The sequence below is a fragment of the Medicago sativa genome, chromosome 5 (assembly GCF_051527215.1).
Source record: "Medicago sativa cultivar Bolivia chromosome 5, Bolivia_mono, whole genome shotgun sequence".
Classification (NCBI taxonomy): domain Eukaryota; kingdom Viridiplantae; phylum Streptophyta; class Magnoliopsida; order Fabales; family Fabaceae; genus Medicago; species Medicago sativa.
This window is the reverse complement of record NC_140753.1, coordinates 73,548,783-73,566,825: the sequence shown is the minus strand read 5'-3', so window position 1 is coordinate 73,566,825 and position 18,043 is coordinate 73,548,783. Positions and strand designations below refer to the sequence as shown.

Genomic DNA, 18,043 nt, shown 5'->3' with positions numbered 1-18,043 from the left:
AATAGTGTGTGTGATGTATATTAATGACTATATAGATTAATTATTGAATAAATATAAAATTTCAAGTTTTGCTTATTTTGGTGACCAAAGTCTGTACATTATTGTTGAATGGGTCAAGGTAAATGGACATTAAAATACGCAAAGCATTTATTCATTAGCAAGTTTGAGTTTTTGTATTTTTAAGAATTTATTTTTGTATTTTTATTCTTCGGTTTATTTAAATAACGTAGTATTATGTTATTTTCATTTCAATGTGTTTAAAAAATAGTTGTAATTTGTTATCTATATTGAATTTATAAATTAGTTTTGGCATTAGAAAATGATATTATTAAAGTAGATTTATGATGTAATACACGCTAATTATAATAATAACGATAAAAAAGTTTAAGTACAATCCACATAGTCGTTGTGACCTCTTGATCAGTCATTAAAGAGTTTGATTAGTCATTGAACATTCATCTAAGTACTTTGACTCCAAGATTCTTTCAGTTAGGGCAAGAGTTGTGAGTTTGATCAGTCGTTCTGAAATCTTAGAAGTAGTTTAGGTCGAAGAATCTTGTCATTAAGGATAGAGTTGCCAATAGGGTTAGAGTTACAAGCTTGATCGGACGAACTATCCCCTCAGAAACTAGTCAACTTAGTAACTAGTTTACTCCGGGGACCTAAATATGCCTATCACCTGAACAACAATAGGTACAATCAATCCGACCGTTCAAAATGACCTTCTAAGACCTAAAAGGATATATAAACTTGAATTTCTCAGATCGAGTTCCCGGAGGTAAGTCGATCGGACGAACTATCCCCTCAATAACTAGTCAACTCAGTAACTAATTTACTACGGGGACCTAAACGTGCCTATCACCTGAACAGCAACAAGTACAATCAATCCGACCGTTCAAAATGACCTTCTAAGACCTAAAAGGATATATAAACTTATTATTATGTTATTTTCATTTCAATGTGTTTAAAAAATAAAATGTAATTTATTATCTATATTGAATTTATAAATTAGTTTTATAATAATAACGAAAAAAAAAATTAAATACAATCCACGTAGTGAATATCATGATTAATCAATTAAAACTTATCCAAGTACCTTCCGTATAAGATTCTTGTTGTTAGGGTAAGTTGTGTGGGTTTGATTAGTCGTTGTGACCTCTTCATCTAGTTGAGGTCAAAGAAACTTGATATTAGGGTTATAGTTGTCATTGGGGTTAGATTTGTAAGCTTGGTTAGTCAATAGATAGTTTGATTAGTCATTGAACGTTCATCCAGATACTTTGACTCAAAGATTCTTTCAGTTAGGGCAAGAATTTTGAGTTTGATTAGTCGTTTTGAAATCTTGGAAGTAGTTTAGGTGGAAGAATATTGTCATAAGGGTTAGAGTTGTCATTAGGGTCCTAGTTGTAAGCTCGGTTAGTCATTGAACGTTCATCCAGGTACTTTGACTCCAAGATTCTTTCAGTTAGGGTAAGAGTTGTGAGTTTGATAAGTCGTTATAACATTTATCCATGTACTTTTCGTATAAGATTCATGTTGTTAGGGTAAGAGTTGCGTGTTTGATTAGTCGTTGTGACATTCATCCAAGTACTTTCACTGCAAGATTCTTTCAGTCAGGGTAAGAGTTGTGAGTTTGTTGATTCGTTCTGAAATCTTGGAAGTAGTTTAGGTCGAAGAATCTTGTCATTAGGGTTAGAGTTTTAAGCTTTATTAGTTGATAAAGAATTTGATTAGTCGTTGAACATTGATCCAAGTTTAGGTCGAAGAATTTTGTCATTAGGGTGATAGTTATAAGCTTGATTAGTTGGTGAAAAATTTGATTAGTTGTTGAACATTCATCCAAGCACTTTGACTGCAAGATTCTTTCAGTTAGGGTAAGAGTTGTGAGTTTGATCGGTCGTTCTGACATCTTGGAAGTGGTTCAGGTCGAATAATCTTGTCATTAGGGTGAGAGTTGTCATTAAGGTGAAAGTTGTAAGCTTGGTTAGTCGATAACAAGAGTTTTATTAGTCAGTGAACGTTCATCCAAGTACTTTGACTCCAAGATTCTTTTAGTTAGGGTAAGAATTTTGAGTTTGATCAGTCGTTCTGAAATCTTGGAAGTAGTTTAGTTCGAATAATCTTGTCATTAGGGTGAGAGTTGTCATTAGGGTGAAAGTTGTAAGCTTGGTTAGTCGGTGAAAAATTGGATTAGTCATTGAACATTCATCCAAGTACTTTGACTACAGGATTCTTTCAGTTAGGGTAAGAGTTGTGAGTTTGATGAGTCATCTTGACACCTTGGAAATAATTTAGGTCGAAAATTCTCTTCATTAGGGTGAGATTTGTAAGCTCGGTTAATCAGCGAAAAATTTAATTAGTCATTGAACATTCACCCATGTACTTTGACTGCATGATTATTTCAGTTAGGGTAAGAGTTGTGAGTTTGATGAGTCGTCTTGACATATGGGAAGTAGTTTAGGTTGAAGATTATTGTCATTAGGGTGAGAGTTGTAAGTTTGGTTAGTCAGTAAAGAGTTTGATTAGTCATCAATCATTCATCTAAGTACTTTCATTGCAAGATTCTTTTAGTTAGGTAAGAATTTTGAGTTTATCAGTTGTTATGACATCTTTTTAAGTCGTTTAAGTCGGAGAATCTTGTCATTAGGGTTAGAGTTGTAAGGTTGATTAGTCGGTAAAAAGTTTGATTAGTCATTGAACATTTGTCTAAGTACTTTCACGACAAGATTCTTTTAATTAGGTTAAGAGTTGTGAGTTTGATCAGTCGTTGTTACATCTTTAAAGTAGTTTAGGCCGAAGAATCTTGTCATTCGAATCTACACTTGTCCGACAACCGATAAGGTAATGAATTGAATTTTCGCTCAAAATAATTAAAAAACTCAATTCCTTTTTAACCACTTTTTTTGACGGTATTATTTCACTTTCCTTCTTCTCCCAAAATTATCTAATTTTATCTCCCTCCTTATTTTTCCCTTCCCACGTTTTTGTTTCTAACATATCAAATTTATTTAATTTTTAAATTAAATTTAAATTTTATTAAAAGAGAAGGCTCCAAAATATGATCTTAACACTCTAACATGGCTCCAAAATTTCCCCCCTATAATTTTCACATTTTCGTTTCCCTCTTCCCAAAATTTATCAAAGGCGCCCTTTTTTTTCATTCTCTCCCTCCCATTTTTTTACTTTGTTCTCCCAAATCAACATAACACAGCATACCTACTCCCTCTCCTCAAAAGCCATTTTCTCTCTTCTTTCTCTCCCTCCCATTCTTTTTTTTCACAATTCATTTCCCTCTTTCCTGAAAACTCAAACGACCTTCTCTCATACGCTCGATTGCTCAAGCCTCCATCTTCAATGATTCAAACCTCAAACTCTCTCTCAGCACCACCGATTCCCTCTCTTTGTCTCTCTCTCCCCCCCGGCTCTCTCTATCGCGTCGTGATGGCGATACCCGCAACCCCATTGATTCCCCTTTCTCTCATCTCCGGCAAGTGGCGTATAATCAACAAAGTCTCTCGAAGATTCACAATACCAGCTCCTCTCTCCTTCTGTCTCTGCAAGCTTAAAGCCTCGCACCCTTCTCACCGCTTAGGTTCTCCATTTTTCCATCCTTAAACCTTCATGTAATGCTATTTCTTCATTTTCAATTTTATGAATTTCTGAATCTGAATTTGAACCTCAGATGGTTAATTTTCAATCTTAAATGATTTTTTTTCCTTTTTATCATATCTGATACCCATTCTATGTTTTACTTAGGTTATCCATAATTACTTCTATTTGTGTTTCTGCTGCAAGAAGTGTTCAATTTAGATCGGTGGTAGTCTGAACATCCTTTTGGGCAGCAAAGGTAAGTGTCAAATTAGTCTTTGAATCCTTTTTTTTTTCCTATAGTTGATGGGTTGAGTTTCATGTACTCCAAAATAGTTTGTGAAAACAGCTTATAGCTTATATGAAAACAATTTGACTTTTCTTTTTTTAGTGGAATAGATTAAACATAAGTACTTGTATGATAAGTTTTGTACTATAAGCATTTTTTTTCCACTCAAAACACTATACTAAATGTTTAGATTTGTATATTTGTATGCTTGAATATCTCAATTTATTTTTATAATTTGTTTATTGTAATCTCATACATTAGGGATTTGGAATCTTCTGCATTGATATAATTATGGTTCTTGTTATTATTATTTTTTTATCTAATTTCATAACTCTATATTTTTTGTTTAAATCTCAGGTGAAGTGTTCAAGAGGACCTTACAATCACAACAAGTGTAAGTCTAATTTTGCTTCAATTTAGTTGTGTTGATTCAATTCAGTTTTTATTTCATTTTTGTTCATACCATTTGATTTAGATTAGGTGAAGTGCCAATAAAATTGTTAGAAGTTATAATTGCATTTGGAACAATGTTAACTAGAATTCCAATAAAAGCAAAGTTTTATGTTGTAATCCAAGTCAATTTTCAGGTATGCTAAGGAGGTTTGTAATCCAAGTCAATTTTCAGGTATGCTAAGGAGGTTTCCATTTGGTTCACAAGAAGTTTGAGTTTGATTAATTCATTCTTTTAGAACTCTTTTTTCTCTGATGTAAAGCTGATATTGTTGTAATGGTGTAAAATTAGGGATATGAACAAGATGGGTGAAAAGGATGAGAGTGATAATACTAATGAAAAGATGGGTGAAAATAGTGAGTGTCCTTTGTATTGTTTCGATGTTACTGCTGCTGCTGTCATGTGTCCTTGGCAGCAAAGGTTTTAAGTTTGGGGGCACTGCTGCATCTGTCATGTGCTTGGATTCCTACTGCCACAACTGTTATGTCTTGTACGTCTTTGTACGTTTTCAAATATGTCTAAAGTTTAAGAATCGGAGTGGTATAGTGAGGTTATATATTCATGTTTTGATGAAATTTGTCTTCACAGGGTTTCTATACATTTTTAAATCTGCTATGTAAGGCTGCATTGCATTGTAAGGGCTCATGCTACATGTTTAAGCTTGGCATAAGGCTGCATTTTTTTTTTCTTCTGTACAATTCCTAAAGTGATGGTATTTTAAGTAACTTGGTTATGGTGTTATCTGGTCAAGTGTGTTGAAATAAATTTTTTCTTTGATACACAATATGTGGTTGACGGTCATTTACTTCATTTTTCTCCTTCTTGGTGAGTTTCACATTCCTTCCCTCCTCTAAAGTGTATTGTAGGAGTTTTGTATACACATTTTTGAATTATGTGCTATAGGAGTATGAAGTTTCAATAATATGGGTGAAAGATGAGAGTACCTAGTGGATACAATTCGTGATAAAGAAAAGGGAAGAATTTTAAAACTTGACTCCATTACATCTCGGTACAAGTGGAATGGAGATGTTTTGATTTTCAATGCCTACCATTGGTGGTTTCACACAAGACAGACTCCTAAGTGGACATATCCCTCACGAGCTTGGAAAGCTTACTTCTTTACTTGACTTGTAAGTATTGTTTCTTTGAACTTTCATTTTTATTGGTATTTGTTGTAGTTTTCAGGAGTCATCTATCCTTCTCGCAGAAATGTTGCTAACAACAATCTTGAAGGGCCAATTCCCAGTGACTTTAGCTTGTGTACAAGCCTTACCAACTTAAACTGTAAGTTTGTTATAAGGTTGTTAACAATTCATTCATGTGATCGATTTTTCTCCTCTCTTAGAAATGTCCATGGGAATAAGCTGAATGGAACAATACCTGCTACTTTTCATAGCTTGGAGAGTATGACTTCTCTGTAATTTTCTCCTTGAATTTTTTTTGAACTCGTAATTCTATCATGCATGAAGAGTAGCCTTGATTGGAACATCTTTTGAAGCTGTGAGTTATCTGCTTAGTTATTATTTCTTGGAATTTTTACTGTTTCGTATCACTAATTACGAATTTTTGTACTCATTTTGTTAGGAATCTGAGCAGAAACAATTTAATAGGACCTATTCCCGCAGAGTTTGGTAATCTCAAAAGTATCATGGAAATGTAAGTTACATATTTTTCTAATGAAAATTATAACTATATTTGTTTTATTTCCTTGATTATTCTATTTGCTTCTATGTGGCAGTGATCTTTCCCATAATCAACTCTCTGAGATGATTCCTGTAGAACTTGGTCAGCTTCAGAGCATAGCATCATTGTAAGCTGTTTTTATATCTCTTCAGTGTTTATTGTGCGTTAGTTCTTCATAAAATTGCTGAATTTTCTTTTCCCTTTTTAATTTACTTGGTTTGAAATAAAATGTAGGAGACTTGAAAACAATGACTTAACTGGGGACGTGACGTCGCTTGTAAACTGTCGTTGTCTCTCTCTGCTGTGAGTTTAGCCTTTTTTGGAACAAATCTCTGATGTGGAGGCCTAATTTTCAAGGAGGGGAGTGGGTTTTTAATTGGAGAAGGAGTGTATGTTTTATGAGTGGAGTTGGAGTCCACGGGATTGCTTAGCGCGTTAAGGAGCTGCTGCCTCCTCTTGTTGATTTTTGGTCTAGCGGTGCTGGCTGTTCACTGGCAGCGCTGCTGTCATGACAGTCCAGCACCAGTTGTTGTGCTGTATAGCCTGTTTTGTGAGGTAGGTCTGGGGTCTTTTGTGGCAATTTTGCTGGGCTGTTGGAGGCGGTGCTATGGGGTTGAATTTTGGTGGTTTGAAATTGGATTTCAGAGCCATAGCTCAAGCCTTTGAGGTGTTGTGCTTGTTTGTTTTGGTGGTTTTAGTCATCAACTATTTTCTATAGGTTGTCTTTGGGTGATGTAACGCCTATATGCGGCATCTTTGTATTTTATTGTCACCGTCTCTTTGCGTCTTGCGAGAGTTTCGGATTAATAATATTTGTCGATTAAAAAAAAAAAACTAGCACAATGGAAACTTCAAATATCCCGTACTTTATATTGAAAATGGAAACTAGCGTACTATAGCTATAAACCTTTTAGAATTGTACTTTGTTCAGTAAATGGAGCCAGCAAATTAAAGACGGAAATACACATATATTTTCAAATGTGAGAGATGAAGTTATATACAAGAGTGAAATGCAAATGAATCATATCTTTAAAATAAAATGCATGCATCATATGCCAAAAAGGTGAAGTTTTCCAGATTTTGAAAAGCATTTTTTGAAGCCAATTTCTTTGAACTTTGAGAGATGATTAATATAGTTTCAATGTGCACATGAGGCTGGATCTTAGACTTGTTTCACAATTACAACAAATATGTATTATTGTTGATGAGGCACACTTGTTAATATGTCATGCACTTTTTGTGTACAATCCTGAATCAATGACTTTAACCATATGAAATTTTGGAATGTGAGTTGCTTTCAGAATATGGTGATACTATGAAACACAAACTCATACACGAACACGAAACGGACATGTCAATAATTCAAGAAAATGACATAATTCAATGTAATCATACGTATCAGTGCCGTGTCGGACACCATATGTATCCGACACTGAGACATGTCTAATCAAAGGAGTATCTTGCTTCATAGGGTGATTGAAAAATATAAGTTGCAAACCCTTACTCTATATATGTGAAAAAAAAATAATCAGGAAATCAAGAAAAAGAAGAATATTTAGAAAATGATGATGTTCAAAGGATTGGAGTTCAAATCCCCGCGAAGGAAAAAAATACCGACATAAGAACTGATATACGAACATTTGTCTATCCAAATAAAAAAAGAGATAAAAATGCTAAATAACGCTAGAAAGACTAATATCCCAATCTAAACATGCCATGTCATCACATTATAAAAGCTTGCTTGGAGGGCAATCTCCTGAAGATGTTCTCAGCTCTCCAAGGTGTATTGCTTCTAAATCTTGGATGTCTTAGATAAATAAATATGCAAGGGAAGATGATAACTTTAAGAGGAACAAAATATGTAACAGGGAGACAAACAACACAACACCAAAAATATAAATGTAGCTCTTGGATCCCTCCAACCGATCAGAGATTGTAGCTTTTCTAAAATGGTAGCTAATTGATCAACCCTTTTTTGTGCATTCCTGCCAATGACTCTCAACCTATCATACCTCCTTATCAAATCTTCACCTCCAGTTTGAGTTGGAAAGAAATAATGTTCTTCTCTTAAATCATCAGAATTTGTTGTATCAGCACCAGATAATGTTGCATCTATGTGACAAGGATGCTCATGCTTCTTGAAATTATAATTATCCAAACCAATCTTGAAAAGATAGAAACTCACCAAAGGTATCATTGGCTCTGGATACAAAAGCATACATAAGCAAAATATATGAAAAAGCACTGTTTCACCAATTTCAACATTTTTGTGGATTCTTGCAGCACCAAGAAACGCCCCCCAAACGGATCCATCAACTTCAAATGGAATGGAATTCACAAGTTCCACTGCTTCATTTAGTTTCCCTGATTTCCAAGGATATCAATCATGCAAGCATAGTGCTCTTGTGTTGGTTTGATTCCAAACTTTTCCTCCATTGTTTCAATATATTGTTTCCCCTCATTTACCAAACCAACATGATTGCATGTACAGAGAACACACTAATGTAATATGGTTTGGTGACACACAATCTTTAAGCATTTGATTTGACCAGGCCATTCATAAGCACGGCCGTGCGCATGAAATTAGGCATTATTTCCCCAGAATTACAGTAAGTTATCGCACGACCGTGCCAAAATACCGCACGGTCGTGCGTCTGTCCAGACCAATATTTCTTCCTGAGCTACCACTGAGGAGTATACTGAGCTGTATCATAATGTATTAAAAACAGCAAACACGAAAGAGAGTCCTAGTATTCAGCAAGCATATACCATTATAAATCCTTTAATATGATAAAGAAAGTCTTGTACATACCTTTAAGTTTAAAGACTTCATAAATCAACAATGAGATTTAATGAATCCAGATCTAGAAACCAAACTAAGATGCAATCTCCAAACTTCTATGGAAAAATGAACTGATATTCAACAATATTGTTGATGGGTAGGTTAGTGTTGATCGGTAGGTTGGTTGATGGTGAATGAAATTTTCTGGAACTACGAAGAAATGAAGAACATGATGAAGGAGAAGAGGATGCAAGGTGTGAACATGACAAGGAAACCGTAAAAATAAAAAAAGAAAGTGAGAAACTAACTTTGCTGATGTGTTACAAGGTGTGAATTACTACTCTCAATGTTTAAGATTTGGGGGGTGTATACAGGAAAAACAATAAAACCAATATTTCCCAATATAATTTGTTTTCTTTTATTGATTATTTATTTTTAGCAGGTCACCGGACCCCACCAAAACCTGCTGCTGTAGGTAAATGCACAAGTTGTGTTTTGTGCACAACTATTGCATGTGTCCATTCTAAATGGGACCCTAAAAATAACACAAACAGAATCTCGATAGCACCAACTATTGCCGGGAAACAAAACCTTAGACCAAACAAAACTTGGGGAAATAACTTGCCATTCTATACTGAATTGAACAGTAAACTTCTACTAAAAAATTCCCGAAACACCTGAACAACTCTGACATAAGGCAACTACTCTGAATGGCAACAGTTTCTTCTCAAAGGAGCACAAACTCTGGCGTCAAAATACTAATGTAGTTGCAGCCTGTCATACATGTATTTGCTAAACCATCATAATTGACTCACAAACAGCAAGGCCATCTACAATTCTGCAGATTTGACCCAATTTTCCTGCATGAAACATGTCAAAATTCATCCAAAAACAGTCCCCAAACAGCGCAAATCAGTTTAATCATCAATTTAGAATCAAGAATAGTATTCAAAGGTAATAGACATAGTTTAATCATTAAATCTATTGGGATTCCTAAAATCATCATTCAATTACTCAATTAGAGAACTTTAACTCTACTAAATTTAAACCAATTCAAGCTATAATGTTTTTTCAAAGAAAAGAAAATAAGTTCATTGCCAATAGAACACAACCTAAACACCTGCTAGAAAGTGAATATCTTCAATGCAAAGCTTAGCACTATAACATAGATCAACAACTAATAGAAACGATGCATTCAGACAAAGCAACAGTCAAATGTTACAACACATTGCCGTTGAAGAATTGAACCATAAGAAAATATTACCTTTGATTGATGAGTGTCCTTAACATTGAGTTTTTTAGGTTAGGAAATTGCAATTTGTCATGAAATAATGGATTGGCTTCAATGAGCTTTTTAAGCTCAACCAACATGACTGCCCGCGCAGACTTAGTATCACCATACTTTGACAACTGTTCATTTTCCCTAATAATAACCCAAACTCAATGGCTACATCTTACAAACTGAAAATAGGAAATGTAAAAAAGAATTTAAACTTAAATAAGTACCTAAAATTCTCCAATGTCAATAGCTGTGCGATTTCCTTGAACAATTCTTTATTAAACGTAGCAAACGCTTTCAAATCCTTCACTCATATCTCTACAGCTTTCGAACGATCATGCCTATACAAATACAATATTTAGAAACAGTTTCAAGTGTAAGTTTGTGTTGCATGCTAGCGACAAATCAAACTAAAATTCTGAGCATGGTTTTAAACTACTGTTCACAACTGCAATTAAAAGGATTATGAGGTCTCTACAACAAACACCAAAACTGCATTCAAACTAAAGTTCTTAAAACATCTATTTTCAGTTTGTTGTAGTATAACTGGAGAGCACTCTTCCACTTCTGAAGAAGCAACCACTTCCTGTCCAAGTCATGTAGAGCCCAAAGTATCTAAAGAATGCACATGCAATAAAATTGGAAAGTTTTTAGATGTTATAGGAATCAAACAATATATTAACAAAATAAAAGGCACAAAAATAAATCATAACAGACCTTGTGCCATTTTAAAATAGGTGTCTTGTTGTTCTTATCCCAATTTTCATCACCGGCTTCAGATCGCTCTAGGTCTTTCAATAAGCTTAAACACTCCTCCTTCCGATACATGGCAATAAAAGGAATCTAAAAAAGAGAAAACTCCATATTATGAAAATAAGGGTAATGTAAACTACATATGCAAATCTCAGGGATCAGATAATACTGACATCTAATTTTTGCATGTGGTGCAGTTCCAAAAATCTGACAATATCATCCTGGTCAATTGGTAGCTCCTGCTCTTTATTTTGGGAAATTGAATCTTACTTGTGAATCCAAACCTTGCAGCCATCGATACCCAATTGATAAAGCCTAATGCCACATTCAAAAACTCGGCAGTAGCTACAGGATAGGGTTCAGGGCACAAACCACTGCGCAAAAACGAACATAAACACATATCTTCCACCAAACAAAATACAATATAGAAAGTTGAAATTGAATTTTCACATTATGAAACGAAGACGAAGCGATTTCATGAATCCGAAGTTGGCAGAATTGGGAAAACCGGACCTGAAAATACCGTTGTCAACCATAGCGAAGTTGAGCAGCGGCACGAATGCTTCATCAGTGTCGTCTGTGTTACGCAGCGCTGAAACGTCGTAAATGTGCGCCACTTGAGTCGAGCAAGCTCGAGACTGTTATTGTCATCTCCAATCATTGCAAACCAATCGATTTTTGCTGCACATTTCAAGCACAAATAATAATAATATCAGGAGAGGTTTCACATGTCCAAAAAAGGAGAGATAATTATACTACAACGGATGAGAATCAACTGAAATAGTAAACAATCATATGGTTTTTGGACATGAACACGCTAAAAAAGCTAAGACATGTTTATAAAGTAATAATGTCAGAACTAAGAAACTGACATGTTACTTTCCAACCTGCCTTTCGACAATTTCATACACTATAGCATAAAAAACTTTAATTTTGGACACAAAGTTACAACTATTAGACGATCTCTAAAATGTCGTGATTTCATAAATATAATGCACAACTTATAAAGTAATAATGCACAACTAATAAACAGAGCAAAACAACAAATAAAAGAATATCAAAGCACTTAAAATGGATCTATAGTACAATGTATAACAGAAATGAATCTATAGTACAATGTACAACAGAAATGGACCAGTTACATTAAACACAACAGAACAGAAATATGTTAAACTTATGCTCCTCAGTTTAATTATGTTAAGCAAAAGTGCATTAGTACTGCAGGATATATTCTACCTACCATTCACCTCACATAGCTTAGGATTAATGTTATGCACTCTGAAATAACTTTTATGACCACCAGCTAGCATGTGAAAACCTAATGTATCATTTCAAAATGTTGATTTCCTCCATTAAAATGGAAAAAACTCCTCAAATCAAAAGACCGAGACTCAAATTATAGGTATAACCGTATAAGTACCTTTTATCTACATAAACACATGTTCTGATTTCATTTTGGTTTGAATTAATATGGTAAATGAAATTGAAATTGTTGATAACGGTTATGATTCTGATTATTTGGTTATATGATTATGAAAGTGATACATGAACACAAAATTTTGAAAAGTTTATTGCTAAAGGTAATAACTTTGGCTATATGTAGCAATGAATATGGTGAAAGAAGTTAAGAAAACCCTTTTGTAAATAGTTTAGCTCCAAAGTGCAATCCTATTCCAAGAATGAATGCAAGTGCCAATCCAAGAACCATGCCCATCTGCTTTATAACCATCTACACATCACATATAAAATTTTCCAGGTTAAACTATATAAATCCCTAACCTGAATTTATCTGCTAGAGCCGGATAGAACATCAAACAGGCCACAGCAACTCAACCAGGACGTCTTATGCACCATAAGCGGAGCTACCGGGGGCTGCATGTAAATAATTCAGAAAAGAAAGCTTATAAAATTAGTTATCAACACAAAAGTTCAGACACTAATATTTCAAATGAAAATCACACTCACTAACAACTCGGGATTATATCAACAAATTTAAGATATACATAGTGTGTCAGTGTGTGTGCACTCGTTTGCATGTCAGGGAGAGAGATGCAAAACCTGATTTTCAGAGCTTTCTGCAGCATTGGAATCTTTAACATTTTCTACACCCTTAGTAGATTCAGGAATAGGACTTTGAGACACTGATGAAGATACTTTCCCGTCAAATTCCCTGGTCTCAGGTTCCTTCAAACTCGATATTCTAACAACCTCATCAGGTAAGACTTGTACTTTATCCTCACTTCTCTTCACAGCAAGATCAGTTTCCGCAACTGGAGAGCCCAATGATTTCTCTGGTATATCATTCACAGTACCTCCGCTTTGCATCTCAGAGACAGAGGTCACAGCCTTAACAAAATCATCAGAAACTTCTGCAACTGAATTATCACCCTCCTTTACTGAATCAGCAGAAAATTCTGCAACTGAATTATAAGGTTCATCTTTTGTGTTATTCGCAGTCCCGGTTTCAATCACATCATTTGAACCGCCATTGTTCTTTCGACTCCCATAATTCAAATCCTTCGGAGAGTCAATTTTCTCCAAACTCTCCTCAGATTTCATACCCCATTTTATCTCAACAACACCTTCCTTTCCACCCTCGGCTTCACCAACCTTACCATCGTTACGGATTTCTTCCGAGGACTTTGCAACAACAACAGCTGATGGTTTGACTTCAATCTCCTCCACCTCTTCACCATCTTCATTGAATTGATTGTAGTAACAATTCAATTGTGCCTGAATAAAACTTGAACTCTAGAAAACCTCCAGACTTTTATTTTATAGTCTTCAAATATATATCCATAAACTACATACTATGACTTGATTAGTGACCTACTTTTGTTTTTATGGCAGGCTGCTGGTATCCCCAAGAAGCTTGCTCCAACCATTGGCATTTCTGTTGACCATTGCCGCAAAAACCGTTCTTTGGAGGGTCTGCAAGCTAATGTGCAGAGGCTGAAAACATACAAGGCCAAGTTGGTTGTTTTCCCAAGGCACGCACGCAAGACCAAGGTAATATAAGAACTTCAATGATGTGTTTAGTTGATGTATGATTTTCCTTAACTTTGATACCATCATTGCTGCTAGAGTTGAAATAGGAAGTATTAATCAGACAGTCATCTGAATTATTTATTTTTCTGCAGGCTGGTGACTCTACACCTGAGGAACTTGCTAATGCCACCCAAGTCCAAGGCTCATACTTGCCGATTGTGAGCGAGAAGCCAACTGTTGAACTTGTTAAGGTAACAGATGAAATGAAGGCATTCAAAGCTTATTACAAGCTTCGCCTTGAACGCACCAACAAGCGTCATTTGGGTGCTAGGCTCAAGAGGGCTGCTGAGGCAGAAAAGGAAGACAAGAAGTGATGACCTTGAGAAGTCTGAGTTTATAATCCATTCATATAGTTGTTTCATGACAATTTTGTTCCAAATTAGTTTTCTTATGAACGAACATGCCAAGTCTTAAATCATGGATCCCTTTGCTTTACTATTATTCTGTGTACTGTAACTTTGTTGGTTTTGCAAATGCTATGTTATGTTTGCCTGTTCAATTGCTTACTTTATTCACCTTAATTTTTGTTCCGACTAATATGAATTATCCTATCCATTCACGTATTAGCTTGAACTTAGAAGAACAATTTGTTGCTCGGGTTTTGCGAGTATAAAACTGATATCTTATGTACTTCATGCACTTCAAACTTTTGTTCAATTTGCTTTGGGTTCTTCGGAAGAAAATGCTGTTGAAATTTAAATTATTTTTGCAGTAATAGTTCACCCATCATGTATCAATTAAATAATTTACTTGTACTTTGTACAGAAACTTGTAATAAATTATTTTTACATTTAATTAATTTTTCCGAGATAATACTCTCAATTTAAGTATATTTGAGCCTCTCATCATCATGGCTCATCCTCGGACCATGTGTTACGGTACCTGAAAGGTACTCTTGTTAAGCCATTCTTTTTCCAGCTTCCCAGTCTTAAAGTTACTGCCTATGTGAGCGCGGATTGGGGAAGCTGCCAAGTTTCTATAAAATCCACAACCGGTTATTGAATATTCCTTGGTGACTCATTGATAGCTTGGAAATCAAATAAGCAAGCAATTGTTGCTACCCTCACATCTGAGTTATTGTTGATTCAAGCATGATATTTTGTCACAAACATTCCAAACATATTAACATAGGTTGCCTCAAGTTTGTTCACATCAGCTCCAAACATCAACTAGCTGACCCATTGACAAAAGCAGTACCTAAAATCCCTTTTCTACAATCTCATTGTCAAGTTGGGGATATTGAACATACACCTTCCAACTTGAGAGGGGATATTGAACATGAAGAAAACTCTTGTTTAAATTTTATTTTTTTGATGAAAACTCCGGTTTAAATTTTATTCATGACTCTAGAGTTAAATTATAATTAAAAAAACATATCTTTATTCTTAAAATAAGGAACAAACAACAAATCCTAAAAATATTCTAACAAATATTCAAATTTAAATCATAATGATATTTTAAGGATTTAATTTATATACAATTACACCTTGAAACTTTTTTACACATACATCAATCAAATTACACACTATCATACCATCTTTTTAGGTTAGTTCCTAAAAAAAAAAATTATTAGATGTAAAAACTTTATACCGTTAGTCAATGCATAAAAATTAATCTCTATCTTTAACATCTTATTTTAAATCTAAACCTAAATCTAAAAAACAAACTTTTAAATATATTTAGGCTAATATTCTCAATACCTCTTTGTAACCAACTAGAAGTAGCTAGCTACCTGGCTGGATGGTTTCTTCAAACTGGAAGCATCTCGACCTCATTAACTGGCTGAGGTGCCACTGACGCCAGTGAGGGTGAACGCCACCACTTGATGAAGGTGTCGCATGAATGGATTATGAAGTAAACCACGAGAGCATTCCCGACAGCTATTACACAATAGAAAATAATCTTCAAGATGATGCCAAGGATATCCAAAGGGGACGGCATTGTTGGATTTCTATGCAAGTGTTTAGAAAATGAAGAAAACTTGGTGACCAAGTAGTTTGTTTATAAAATAAAATAGTGAGTTTGATAAAAGACAAGAGATGGAATGAATGAATATACATTTTTCTCCTTTCTTCTTCTTCATCTTCTTCTTTTCCATTTTAAGAAAGATAAGAGGAATCAAGAGTTTTTGCCATAAAAAGCAAAAACGCGGTAGATGATGATCAAGTACTATTGCACTGCCAGTAGTAGAGTAGCCTGCAAGTAGACTCCCAATAATAAAACAAATATCCCTTCCAATTTCTACTTTTTTGTTACATTGTCACATTCATTTTTCTATATTAAACAATGGTTAATAAACGGAAATGAAAGTTACACATATTTTATGTGGCTTTTTGTCAAAAAAATAAATAAATAATATGTCGCAAATGAAAGTTATTACACAGATTGCATACTTACTCACTAATTTGTGAATTTAAACTGCATAATAAAAGTTAATGTTCCATAATTTTCTTTTTGGATTTAGTCATAGTAAATATACTATTTTTCTTATATGCACGGCCGGGGTTCAAACCCAGAACCCCGGACACCCCACTTATTCACTTTGAAAAAGGTGAATTCTACCCATCAGATTACTTGATAAAAAAAAATACTATTTTTCTCTTTTGGTTGTGGTTGTTTTTTTTTTTTTTTCATTCAAAATTTACTTAATATTTAAATTGGTCCACGTAATATTCATTTTTCTAGCTCATATTAGAGGACTAAAATTAAATTTTAAGATTTACAAAAGTAAAAAATAATATATTTATAGGGTCTACAATGTATTTAAACCAAATAATAAGAATAATATTAGCGCAAGACACTTTACAACAACACATTTTTATTGATCGGTTAAAATCGAAGAAAATAAAACGGGGGATTGAGTACATCAAAATCATCTTCAGTATTTATTCATCATGTTTCAGAGTTTCTCTTATTGTTTTATCAGACTAGTAAAAAAATACTACTATGTCCTTGTGAGTTTAACTTAGTTGGCATGAACAATGCATAATTAATATATGCAAGGTTTGGGGTTCAAACTCCGGTAATAAAACAAAATATTACTACTATGAAATATTTCAGAATATGTTGACATGAGGTTCTGGTTGATGTCAGTATAGGAGAATTTGGAGCAAATGTGTGATAATAAAGTTGATACGATAACATTTTTTTTTTTGAAAGAAAAAAATGATACGATAACATTTAGTAGGGTATGAATCCCCTGCTGTCAAATTCCTCTAAGGAAGCACTTTCTCTTCCATCATTTTGTGGCAGATTGTGAAGTTTGTTTGTTAGTCACATTAGTAGCTTGTTGACATCGTGGTTCATTTCATGCTGTAAAAATAGTGGGTCCTTTCCATTTATTTTTCTGTTCACGCAGACCTATTCTATATTTTTTTGGGTTAATTAAGTTTTTAGTCCCTATAAATATTCACAGTTTTGTTTTTAGTCCCTACAAAATAAAATCACACTTTTTAGTCCCTGTGACAATTTCCTTAAGCATTTTAGGGACTAAAAATGATGATGGAAGAATTTTATAGGGACTAAAAATGATGATGGAAAATTTTATAGGGACTAAAAATATTAATGGAAAATTTTATAGGGACTAAAAAGTGTGATTTTATTTTGTAGGGACTAAAAACAAAATTATGAATATTTATAGGGACTATTTACTTAATTAACCCTATTTTTTTTGTTAAATTTGAAAAATTGGAGTATTGACAAATAGTAATTTCTTTACAAAAAGTATTGATAAATGTTATTAAATTAAGTAAAATGCTAACAAATGTCGTATGGGTATTTGTTAAGAAGTAAATATCGGATGCACAAATTTTTCCAAACATATTTTAGTTTGCCTGCATATAAAATTAAGATTAAATAATGATCATTTATTGTTTATTCTAATAGTAATTAGTAACATCATAACATAAATGACATGTTATGTAAAAGAAACATTGATATGATTACGATAAAATAATATCTTTAAAAACTACATTTTTCGTAAAGTCTCCATCTTCCCCTTCTATTTTTCCTTCTTTAATTAGAACTTTTGTTGAATTTTGATAAATTTCTCTTGATAAAGCTACATATAATTGACCATGGCTAAAAACATGCCGTGTAAGATAGATTGACATTGAGAATGGTCTGCCCTTGTGACTTATTTATGGTAATAGCAAAACTTAATCTAACGGG

General features: G+C 33.9%; 3 protein-coding genes, 1 long non-coding RNA gene and 1 pseudogene across 10 annotated transcripts; 2 read left to right on the top strand and 3 right to left on the bottom strand.

Annotated features, from left to right (window-relative positions):
- The first annotated feature begins 3,159 nt into the window (after positions 1 to 3,159).
- LOC146924837 (uncharacterized) lies at positions 3,160 to 6,917 on the top strand. 3 transcript variants are annotated; one of them, XR_015010276.1, is made up of 10 exons: positions 3,160 to 3,623; positions 3,757 to 3,847; positions 4,235 to 4,271; positions 4,465 to 4,502; positions 4,620 to 4,818; positions 4,917 to 5,458; positions 5,674 to 5,828; positions 5,913 to 5,984; positions 6,067 to 6,138; positions 6,246 to 6,917. XR_015010276.1 is itself a non-coding variant. In XM_085709781.1 (5 exons), exons 1-5 carry the CDS (start codon positions 5,370 to 5,372, stop codon positions 6,316 to 6,318), a joined length of 378 nt encoding a protein of 125 aa, XP_085565907.1. In that variant the 5' UTR covers positions 5,229 to 5,369; the 3' UTR covers positions 6,319 to 6,917. The 3 variants fall into 3 exon arrangements, 2 of the variants coding, with proteins under 2 accessions (XP_085565907.1, XP_085565906.1); XM_085709781.1 differs by lacking the exons at positions 3,160 to 3,623; positions 3,757 to 3,847; positions 4,235 to 4,271; positions 4,465 to 4,502; positions 4,620 to 4,818 and having other exon boundaries at positions 5,229 to 5,458; positions 5,674 to 5,745; XM_085709780.1 differs by lacking the exons at positions 3,160 to 3,623; positions 3,757 to 3,847; positions 4,235 to 4,271; positions 4,465 to 4,502; positions 4,620 to 4,818 and having other exon boundaries at positions 5,229 to 5,458; positions 5,536 to 5,745.
- Positions 6,918 to 7,547: 630 nt separating this feature from the next.
- On the bottom strand, positions 7,548 to 9,269 carry LOC146924836 (uncharacterized). 2 transcript variants are annotated; one of them, XR_015010274.1, is made up of 2 exons: positions 8,824 to 9,269; positions 7,548 to 8,715 (listed from the first exon to the last, which is right to left on the bottom strand). It is a non-coding gene; the product is annotated as an uncharacterized LOC146924836 (long non-coding RNA). The 2 variants fall into 2 exon arrangements; XR_015010275.1 differs by having other exon boundaries at positions 7,548 to 8,710.
- A 66-nt stretch (positions 9,270 to 9,335) lies between these two features.
- LOC146924835 (transcription elongation factor SPT6-like) lies at positions 9,336 to 11,262 on the bottom strand. 3 transcript variants are annotated; one of them, XM_085709778.1, is made up of 5 exons: positions 10,999 to 11,262; positions 10,790 to 10,915; positions 10,620 to 10,687; positions 10,300 to 10,413; positions 9,336 to 9,653 (listed from the first exon to the last, which is right to left on the bottom strand). In XM_085709778.1, exons 1-4 carry the CDS (start codon positions 11,011 to 11,013, stop codon positions 10,383 to 10,385), a joined length of 240 nt encoding a protein of 79 aa, XP_085565904.1. In that variant the 5' UTR covers positions 11,014 to 11,262; the 3' UTR covers positions 9,336 to 9,653; positions 10,300 to 10,382. The 3 variants fall into 3 exon arrangements, 2 of the variants coding, with proteins under 2 accessions (XP_085565904.1, XP_085565905.1); XM_085709779.1 differs by lacking the exon at positions 9,336 to 9,653 and adding an exon at positions 9,964 to 10,216; XR_015010273.1 differs by having other exon boundaries at positions 10,300 to 10,687; positions 11,096 to 11,260.
- A 1,298-nt stretch (positions 11,263 to 12,560) lies between these two features.
- On the bottom strand, positions 12,561 to 13,634 carry LOC146924834 (uncharacterized). The gene is made up of 3 exons (XM_085711896.1): positions 13,630 to 13,634; positions 12,884 to 13,574; positions 12,561 to 12,697 (listed from the first exon to the last, which is right to left on the bottom strand). Exons 1-3 carry the CDS (start codon positions 13,632 to 13,634, stop codon positions 12,611 to 12,613), a joined length of 783 nt encoding a protein of 260 aa, XP_085568022.1. The 3' UTR covers positions 12,561 to 12,610.
- A 32-nt stretch (positions 13,635 to 13,666) lies between these two features.
- Positions 13,667 to 14,311, top strand: LOC146924833 (large ribosomal subunit protein eL13z pseudogene; annotated as a pseudogene). Its single transcript, XR_015011204.1, has 2 exons — positions 13,667 to 13,834; positions 13,966 to 14,311. The product of XR_015011204.1 is annotated as a large ribosomal subunit protein eL13z pseudogene (transcript).
- The last annotated feature ends 3,732 nt before the right edge of the window (positions 14,312 to 18,043 follow it).

What these genes read in the sequence shown, in the direction of transcription:
- LOC146924837 (XM_085709780.1), top strand. Translation starts at nt 5,370, where the DNA reads ATGCCTACCATTGGTGGTTTCACACAAGACAGACTCCTAAGTGGACAT. An exon ending in CTCAAAAGTATCATGGAAAT is followed by an intron (nt 5,985 to 6,066) that starts GTAAGTTACATA and finishes TCTATGTGGCAG; the next exon opens with TGATCTTTCCCATAATCAAC. An exon ending in CTTCAGAGCATAGCATCATT is followed by an intron (nt 6,139 to 6,245) that starts GTAAGCTGTTTT and finishes AATAAAATGTAG; the next exon opens with GAGACTTGAAAACAATGACT.
- LOC146924835 (XM_085709778.1), bottom strand. An exon ending in CTATTTTAAAATGGCACAAG is followed by an intron (nt 10,688 to 10,789) that starts GTCTGTTATGAT and finishes TGCATTCTTTAG; the next exon opens with ATACTTTGGGCTCTACATGA. An exon ending in AAGTGGAAGAGTGCTCTCCA is followed by an intron (nt 10,414 to 10,619) that starts GTTATACTACAA and finishes GTATTTGTATAG; the next exon opens with GCATGATCGTTCGAAAGCTG.
- LOC146924834 (XM_085711896.1), bottom strand. An exon ending in CAGAAAGCTCTGAAAATCAG is followed by an intron (nt 12,698 to 12,883) that starts GTTTTGCATCTC and finishes ATTTACATGCAG; the next exon opens with CCCCCGGTAGCTCCGCTTAT.